This window comes from Drosophila novamexicana, unplaced genomic scaffold, assembly GCF_003285875.2.
Source record: "Drosophila novamexicana strain 15010-1031.04,08,12 unplaced genomic scaffold, DnovRS2.1 tig00001690-arrow-arrow-pilon, whole genome shotgun sequence".
Taxonomy (NCBI): Eukaryota; Metazoa; Arthropoda; class Insecta; order Diptera; family Drosophilidae; genus Drosophila; species Drosophila novamexicana.
In genome coordinates, this window is record NW_020824876.1 from 163,475 (window position 1) to 173,276 (window position 9,802).

The 9,802-nt window shown below is 42.6% G+C and overlaps 2 protein-coding genes across 2 annotated transcripts; both read left to right on the forward strand.

Annotated features, from left to right (window-relative positions):
- The first annotated feature begins 5,221 nt into the window (after positions 1-5,221).
- LOC115768140 (lysosomal aspartic protease-like) lies at positions 5,222-6,388 on the forward strand. Its single transcript, XM_030712635.1, has one exon. The coding sequence runs from the start codon at positions 5,232-5,234 to the stop codon at positions 6,354-6,356; it is 1,125 nt and encodes a 374-aa protein (XP_030568495.1). The 5' UTR covers positions 5,222-5,231; the 3' UTR covers positions 6,357-6,388.
- Positions 6,389-8,415: 2,027 nt separating this feature from the next.
- On the forward strand, positions 8,416-9,595 carry LOC115768141 (lysosomal aspartic protease-like). Its single transcript, XM_030712636.1, has one exon. The coding sequence runs from the start codon at positions 8,428-8,430 to the stop codon at positions 9,544-9,546; it is 1,119 nt and encodes a 372-aa protein (XP_030568496.1). The 5' UTR covers positions 8,416-8,427; the 3' UTR covers positions 9,547-9,595.
- Positions 9,596-9,802: the final 207 nt, after the last annotated feature.

Consider the following 9,802-nt stretch of genomic DNA (forward strand, 5'->3'; position numbering starts at 1 on the left):
TTAATTAACATGCCAAGCATTGCTAATGGACTTGTCAACCATAGAGAAAAGGCGAGAGCGAGAGAAAGAGAGAGAGAGAGAGAGACCTTTTGCAGAGGTTCAGCTCTGGTTGAGTTTTTGGGAATATTTATGAGGACCTACCAAGTGGCTAGGCTAGACAAAAGTGTTATTGTTTTTAATATATGCAGCCAGAGTAAGAGAGGGAGAGAGAGAGGGAGAGGAGAAGATGGGTTAGCTGTATGTGCTGCACTGATGTGGCATGACCTAATGTTGCACTACACACAATGGGCCATGATGAACGTGGCCGTTTTTACTTGTTTCCACTGGCCGTGTCAACTCGGATTCGTTGCGCTACCAGCAGCACGATCAATAGAGAGCGAGAGAGAGAGCGAGAGAGAGAGTGCGAACATTGTGGGTGTCACACACGCACACACACAGTCTGTGCACTCGCTCAAGTCAAACAAATTGAAAATTTATCACCCGAAGATGATGACTTCTGGTGCCAAATCCAATGCATTTTTTACACTCCCGAAGAAAACTCAGCCAAGTGTCACAAAAGGGCGGGCGGTCGCTCGGTCGGTCGTTTGTCCGTGAAGCATTTGCAAATTGATTTCAACCGGCCGATGATGAGCCGAACTGTGCCAAAAAAAGAAAAACAACACAATATAAAAGTGTATCCAGAGCAAAGTCCATAGACTAACCGGCTGTATATCCAATTTCAAAGCGAATTCACACGCAAATGCCGACACGCGCCCCAGCAGAAGTCATTGGCCCGCTCCGATCGGGCCTTATCATGCAGTTATACATATATATATATATATATAGAGTGGAAAAGGGTTGCTTACTGCCAGTAAATCGCAAGAAAAAAAGCGCCGCAGGTTATGTTTTGCGCACAGTTCTTAACTTCAATTTCATTTCGCGCTGATCGATTTTTGCACGCAAAGTGTGAGGGAGTCTCTGCCCGCCGCAGCCTACTACACCCGCTTCTGCTGCTTTGCCGAGGGTATTATCACTTTGTCATGCCATGTGTTACATTTCGAAAGATGATGATTTCCTAAAGTGCATATATATGTATATGCTAGTCGGACTGTGCTTCTCTTCCATGCGAACAGATATAGAGTTTCTCTGTCTGTTCGCCGCATCGAAGCACTATATCATATATATGCCATAGGAAGGATCTATCGCAGAGTAGATTCCTGTATGGAATACTTGATTGTCTCCCAAGTTCAAGCTACTTAAGCTATGCCAAATCCTATCCATATCTCTTAACTATATTATATAGATCTATAGGAAGAATCGGTCGGGTCAAAATGGTTTTATTCATGACAAGTCATACTGTTTGCCAAGACAAGGGTATTCAAATTTCGACGTACTTTCGTGCTGCTTCTTATTTTATTTTTTTTTTTAACATTTCGTAGTTAGCCATTGAATTTATTATTGAAGCCAATCGCAATATTTTATTGTTTGGCCAGGCAAACAAGCTAACTTCTGCACCTCAATTCGCAGCGCTCTGTTCGAACGAAGTTAAGAAAAGTTGAAGCCGAAGCCGAAGCCGAAATATTCAGCTGGTGCATTGGCTGGTGTCGGTCAGCGTTATCAGGCTCGGCTCCACCTACAAAGCGCCCATGGCTACCGACCTGACGTGGATCGTATCGATGCGCAACAACAACAACTCTTGGCGGGGCTGAGCTGAGGGGCTGGCGAGGCTCCGGCGAGGGGCTGGAGAGGGTTTTGGGTGGATCATTTCACATGCAAAACAATAATCAAATGCCGACCGGCCATTCCATTTAAAACGTGTTAAACAGCCAGCTCCGCAGCGAGCCGTGCGTTTGCAACAATAAGAGAAGACCGCCCGCACCACCTCCCGCCCTCCTCAGGCCAACGTCCCCTACGCTGTACACACGCCTACACTGTGCAACGCCCAGGCTTATTTGATTTTAGACGCGTTCATCGCAAGCCCAACGGCCATTTAGCTCTTTGGCCTGGCGATTGGCGATTGTGTTTCTGGATTTCGGTTTGCGTTCTGAATTTATGATGTGATTTCGATCATTTGACATAATCTATTTAGCGTACACGCATTGCAGCGTGCCGCCTGCCTGCCACACCAAAGCAAGCTGGTCAACTCCACGGCAAGTTGCTGGGCAATCGGGCTGGCAACGTGCTCTGCCTGCCATTGGCGGGCATAATTTGTAATGAGATAATTTTATTTGCTTTGCGCACTCGTTGCTTGCATCCTCCAAAGTCCTCCAAAGTTGATGTCCGACCTCCTGCGGCACGCTGTGTCTGTGTCTGTGTCTGTGCGTGCGGCATTGCTGTTTAGTGCATCGCATGCGAATGATATAGAAGCTATCATAACTCTAAGCGATTGCCAGAGTTAAGTAATTTTTAACAGACATAATTGAATTCTAGTGTTAAATACTCTATGTTGTTTATAGGGTATGCTCAGACGATCCCTGTAAATCAAACCAAAATATTGAGTATGGGTTACGTTTGCTTACAGCTTAAGATTGCTTGGAAATTGTTTAAAAATTGATTAATTTAATGTAGTCCAGTTGAGCCAAATATTTATAATATTATCGATAAATATCGATTTTGAGATATGCTTATCTCAGCACAACTCGAGAATTCTAAATGTAAGATTGCTTGCAAATTGTTTAAAAGCCTACAAATTAAACAGAATTTATATTCCAGTTGAGCTTAAACAACATTTACAATATTATCGATAAATATCGATAAATATCGATTTGGATATATGCTATCCTAAGCACAACTCGAGAATTCTAAATGCTAGCTGCACCAAACTTGCTGTGTATAGGTTCTGTTATAGTCTAGACATTTTCAAAATTATTCACCTTTTGGAATACCTTTGCCGAGAAGCTAAGGAGCTTGTTCTTATAGCTTGATCCTTGCACGTGAGCATGTGTGATTTGATCTCAGACCCTTAAAGAGCTAGATATTTGAATGTGGGTTCTACTTGTGGCCGCGCAGTGCGAGTTTGTTGCCGATAGACGATAATCGATTGCCCCGTTTCCAAGCAATCGATAAGGAATCGATATCGAAATCATTTTTATTGAGCAAATCTCTTGGGTTTTAAGAGCTAGAGTCATCAAATTTGACGGTTAGCTTCTAGAATAGTTTATACAAATAAATTATCTTTCATTTTATAGCTACCCTTCCCCTACCACAACATGAACTGAATGTCCAGGGTATCCTCTAGTCGTGCACTTCCGACTAGACTTGTTTCTTTCTCTTTGCCAAATAAAAATCACCTTTGGAACGAAATTGGCTCTGCATACTGTCTGTCAACTGTTTGCGTCAGCGGCACATGTCGATCAATTAAATTTGCAATTGAATCAAACCTAACCTCAAATGAAAATTAAACAGAAATATGATATATCTATCATTATTTTTATCATAATCATTCGAATCGTGTTGCTTGGGATCATACGTTACAGTTTTTGTTGTTTTTGTCTTGATACATATATAAGAATTGTTGTTTTGTGTTTTGTTTTCCTTATTGTTTATCAAGTTCCATGTTTAGATTTGACTTGCGCCCATTTTTATATATCTCTCTATTGATAGGCACCATATCTCAAGTACGCATTTTATATTAATAGAATTAACTAAAGTCTTACTTTTTTCATACATTTTTGGTTAAGAGAAACGAGTCATGGCCCCTAGAGGGCCCGACTAAGGGATACCCTAAGCTAGGGAAGCTATAGATGCTTGATCTGTATATATATTATTCTATGTTAGCTGTGGCTCTTGAGACCCAAGAGACGGGCAGACAGACGGACTTGGTAAGCTCGACTCGGTCATTGATGCTGTTACATACATTTGCACGCAGCCAGTATACCCTTTATCGCATTTTCAAGGAGTTTAGGGTATACAAAAAGAGATAATAAAACTATTTTACAAACATCTAATAGTTTAGACCTTAAGGGGTTTGGCGCAATGCCAGCGATATGATTAAAGTCTGATAAGTTTGCCATCAGAGCAAAGTTTAAGCACTTTCCTATTCGATTACCAAATGTTGTGCTCTTTATAAGGGAAACTTAGCTATGTGGGAACAGTTGACATCGGCTTCATATGCTTCGGCTTAACACACAATATAAAATATATATCTATATATATTTGGTTTTTATTTGATATTTTACATACCCTGTCGAAACGATATCTAGAAAAATGATATAAAAAAACTTTAGTTGGGTTTTTTTGCCCGATTCGAAAGTTATTGCTTTCCTAAACAAAAAAATATAAAATTACAGGGTATTTGCTAGTCAGGCGTTTGCGATAATGGGGTTTTCTTGGAATTTCTTTAACAGATTCATATAAAAAAACAAACAAAATCAGAAATAAAATCAAATTATTTGCGATTAGAAAGGAAGGAGGAACAAAATTAAAGAGTTTGTCTTTCATACAATAAATTAATATATATAATATATAGAAGGTGCACTTGTACGATACCCTGTAATCGGTAATAACAGCAACGCAATTAACTGATATAAACGAAAACACATGTAATTTTTACATATGTGTAGATAACACTTGCAGCACGAGGCTTTGTGTAAACACGCCATGAATTCCAATATGTTTAGCGAATCGAGCAAACACTTACAGCGTATCTGATAGTCGCGCCTATTAGTTAATCTAGCACTTTGTTTATTTAGCACAACGCGTTGCAATATTCAAAGAAAAACGCAACGCTTTGAAGTCCATCGAGCTCTTAAGACTTCAGACTGGGTAATTATAACAAAGCCTTTAAAGCCTTCAATGGGCTCGTTCCGATAACTAAAGAACTTGGCGAGAGACTAACAAGTGCAAGGCGCATAGTTTAGTTAAGAGAGCAGCCCATTTTAACTAATTATTGACAGCTTGAACAGAAAGATTTTGGGCAGAAATCAAATGAAGTACATAACTTAAACTACAAAAGTATCGATTGTCTACTTGAATTTCCCAAAAGTCTGCTGAGCTTAATTTTTTGATGACGTGCAGACCAGAAACTATATATAGACATGTATATATATGTTTTTTGTGTCGATAAGCGTGCAATCGAAATCGTTAAGGATTATATATATATATATATGCACCTTATCTCTGGCAGATCTGCTGTGATTTGATTGAGTTGCACGAGTTGCGCCTAGGCCAATATTGATAACAGATTTGGTATAAATATCAGCTCGAGCAGCGCTTAACAATTAGTCGAACTCAAGTAGACAACTTTTGAGAATATGTTAAAAGCTATCACAGTACTCGCTGTAGTCCTGGCCCTGGCCAGCGCCGAGCTGCACCATGTGCCGATCTACAAGCACGAGAACTTTGTCAAGACACGTGAGAATGTCAAGGCCGAGGTATCCTATCTGCGCGGCAAGTACAATCTGCCAAGCGCACGTAGCGCCAACGAGGAGGAGCTGTCCAACTCGATCAATATGGCCTACTATGGCGCCATCACGATTGGCACGCCTCCGCAGAGCTTTAAGGTGCTGTTCGATTCGGGCTCCTCGAACCTGTGGGTGCCGTCGAGCACATGCTGGTTCTTTGATGTGGCCTGCATGAACCACAACCAGTACGACCATGACAAATCCTCGACATATAAATCGAATGGCGAGAGCTTCTCGATTCAGTACGGTTCCGGCAGTCTGTCCGGGTTCCTTTCCACCGACACCGTCGATGTCAATGGGCTGGTGATCAAGAGCCAGACCTTTGCCGAGGCCACCTCTGAGCCGGGCACCAGCTTCAACAATGCCAAGTTCGATGGCATCCTGGGCATGGCCTATCAATCCCTTGCCGTGGACAACGTTGTCCCACCCTTCTACAACATGGTCTCTCAGGGCCTGGTCGATCAGTCTGTGTTCTCCTTCTATCTGGCACGCGACGGCACCTCCAGCCAGGGCGGTGAACTGATCTTTGGCGGCTCCGACTCCTCTCTGTACAGCGGCGACCTCACCTATGTGCCCATCTCCGAGCAGGGCTACTGGCAGTTCACCATGGCTGGCGCCAGCATTGACGGCCAGAGCTTGTGCGACAATTGCCAGGCTATTGCCGATACTGGCACCTCCCTACTGGTTGTGTCCGAAGCTGCCTACGACATCCTGAACAACGTGCTCAACGTTGACGAGAATGGTTTGGTGGACTGCTCCACTGTTGATAAGTTGCCGGTGCTCAATCTGAATATTGGTGGCGGCAAGTTCACCCTGGAGCCCGCTCAATACATCATCCAGTCCGATGGCGAGTGCCAGTCCAGCTTCGAGTATATGGGCACCGATTTCTGGATCTTGGGCGATGTCTTCATTGGAAAATACTACACCGAGTTCGATTTGGGCAACAATCGCATTGGCTTTGCGCCCGTTGCCTAAGAATTCAAATAAACGAATCGAATTAATGCAAATCATTTTGTGGCATTCATTCCTGTACATTAGATGAGTTGAGATGAGATGAGGATGAAATTACCATTCACTTAGTAATTAATGGAATAATAAGTTTCGAGCCTTGTTTGGGGAGAATCTCAGGCTCAGCTTAGGTCTAAGCAAGTGTCCATTTGTGAGGGTTGGCTTTCGTTTAATCAGAAATTGGCTGAGGTCAAAAGCCTGAAGATCTGCTTTCGCTGTTTCGGAGCACTGTTTCTTTTAGAAATCAAAATGCGATTGATTTCTATATGAGATTATGGGTTCGGGCGAGATATATGTGAATCAATGAGAATTTTCCTGGGCTGCCTCTATATAAGATACTTAAAGAGTGGAATCCATAATAAATAACATGATATATGCATATATTCATAAATTTGTCCTTCTTTCAATAGATTTTATGTATATTTCAGTCTCTAGGAGGCATCGAATGTATATGAACTATATATTGTTTGTTGATTTTGTCGAAACTTTCAATGTTTTCAAATTAAAGATTGAGATACGCACTTCGAGACAGTTTGTCAAATATTTTATAAACTATCTTGAAACTATATATAGATATATACTATGAAAATAGATTTATATACTTTCTTTGAAAGATTCCAAAGGATTGTGATTAAGTATCTTATAATTCGCAACTGGTTTAAGCACAGTTTGTTTAGAATAAGTACTTCACGTGACTATAATCTTAATTTTCCTATTTAACATTATATGGGGCACGATCTTTAGCTACTTCCGAGAGATCTATTCGATTCTTTGCAAATATTTGGTCTTCTTAGTATGCTTGACCAAAAAATTATAATATATATATTATCGTTTGTTTGTCCATTCATTCTTTTTATTAGCTTATTTGTTGTTACTTTGCTTGAGGAACTTAATCTAGCTGTACAATAAGAAGTTTTACATAAATAGCTTTAATTATAAGGTCTTAGACGTTGTTTTTACAATAAATTATATGTATCCAAGTACCCGGCTTGGTAGATCGATAAGATGGATGCTGCGAAGTTTACTTTGCTTTCTTTTGCAAAGCCTGCTTGCCAATAGATCAGAGAGGAACCTTAAGGAACCTTAGGGAACCTTAAGGAACCTTAGGGAACCTTAAGGAATCTTAGGGAACCTTAAGGAACCTTCAGATACCCTGCCAGGGCCGGGATGTTTGCGGATGCACCAAGGTGCCCCAGTACTTAGTCTGGAACCCTTGACTTGGAAGACGCAAAGTTTTCTCCAATGCGATTTTGTTGCTGTACCACAACGAAGTGTATAATTGCAGCGAATTCTTGTTGTTCAAAGGAAGCTTGCGTAAGCTTGCTATTTTATTTTTGGTCCGGTTCCGGTTCCGGTTCCGATTCTGGTAGACAAGATGTTATATATTCTTCGACTGTTCCATATGAACTCGACTTTCTCTTAAGCTAACGCAATGAAACTTTATACAAAAGTTGCTTTTAGCTGGAGACAGGGCATATTTACCAAAATTTCAAGATCGGAGCACTATATAATATAGACACGATCGTTCGCAAATTGAGTTGAATAAAAGATTTCTAAACTTTTCTGTTCATAGTTCGTAGTTTTGATAATTAAATTGGAATTCGCTGTTTTTCATAGTTTTTCATGTAAAAATGAAATGTTTTTTTTTTTTTTTGCCTTGAAAAGTCACAGACGATCGATTGCAAAGATCAGATTAGGCTGTCTTTAAATCGTTTGACATGTTTGGGAACCTCCCGCTGATTAGCCAAATACGTACACAGGTGCCAATAGGTTGTTTTGGCTAGCAATTGCTTTTGGGAGTTTTTCCAAATTCGAGTGTTACACAGATATCTTGCGATTATGTCGGCCATAACTAATGCCCACTTCAATCAGAATCGCCCTCTGCATCGAGTGCGATTGTCCAGCCAATCCCAGCTGGTAGATAATTGGGCAATCGACTTAACAATCTTATCTAGCGTAGATAGCCGCATTTGGTATAAATATCAGCCCGAGCAGCGCTTAACAATTAGTCGAACTTGAGTAGACAACCATTCAGAATATGTTAAAAGCAATCGCAGTACTCGCTGTGGTCCTGGCCCTGGCCAGCGCCGAGCTGCACCGTGTGCCCGTCCTGAAGCAGGAGAACTTCGTGAAGACTCGCGCCAATGTCAGGGCCGAGGTTTCCCATTTGCGTGCCAAGTATCGCCTGCCGACCGCACGTAGCGTCAACGAGGAGGATCTGTCCAACTCAATGAACATGGCCTACTATGGCGCCATCACGATTGGCACGCCCCCGCAGAGCTTTAAGGTGCTGTTCGATTCGGGCTCCTCGAACCTGTGGGTGCCCTCCAAGACCTGCTCCAGCTATGCCTGCGAGGTGCACAATCAGTATGACTCCGGCGCCTCCTCCACCTATCAGGCCAATGGCGAGAGCTTCTCCATTCAGTACGGCACCGGCAGCCTGTCCGGCATCCTGGCCACGGATATTGTGAATGTGAATGGCTTGTCTGTTGAGAGTCAGACCTTTGCCGAGGCCACCAATGAGCCGGGCACCAATTTCAACGATGCCAACTTCGACGGCATCCTGGGCATGGCCTATCAATCCCTTGCCGTGGACAACGTTGTCCCACCCTTCTACAACATGGTCTCTCAGGGCCTGGTCGATCAGTCTGTGTTCTCCTTCTATCTGGCACGCGACGGCACCTCCAGCCAGGGCGGTGAACTGATCTTTGGCGGCTCCGACTCCTCTCTGTACAGCGGCGACCTCACCTATGTGCCCATCTCCGAGCAGGGCTACTGGCAGTTCACCATGGCTGGCGCCAGCATTGACGGCCAGAGCTTGTGCGACAATTGCCAGGCTATTGCCGATACTGGCACCTCTCTAATTGTGGCACCCGCCAATGCCTACATGCAGCTCAACGAGATCCTCAATGTTGATGATGAGGGTCTGGTCGACTGCTCCAGCGTCAGCTCAATGCCTGTGATCACCTTCAACATTGGTGGCACCAACTTTGATCTGGAGCCCGCTCAATACATCATCCAGTCCGATGGCGAGTGCCAGTCCAGCTTCGAGTATATGGGCACCGATTTCTGGATCTTGGGCGATGTCTTCATTGGACAATACTACACCGAGTTCGATTTGGGCAACAATCGCATTGGCTTTGCGCCCGTGGCCTAAACAGAACAACCGGCCTCACCCTTCCCTTCTACCTTTACAAATAAAGTGATTTCATAGAGCATTATCTGGAGTTAGTATCAATTATGATCGAATCGCAATATTTCGCAATATTATTTTTCTTTTATTTTTATCAATTCTTTGGCTCGAACGGAACTATTTTGATTTCTATTGTTCGTAGTTGCATGTTTTATCGTTTCCACTATCTATTAGATAGTTGTATATTTTTATTTGCGAGCTACGGCACGTGTTTCGCAAT

What these genes read in the sequence shown, in the direction of transcription:
- LOC115768140 (XM_030712635.1), top strand. Translation starts at nt 5,232, where the DNA reads ATGTTAAAAGCTATCACAGTACTCGCTGTAGTCCTGGCCCTGGCCAGC.
- LOC115768141 (XM_030712636.1), top strand. Translation starts at nt 8,428, where the DNA reads ATGTTAAAAGCAATCGCAGTACTCGCTGTGGTCCTGGCCCTGGCCAGC.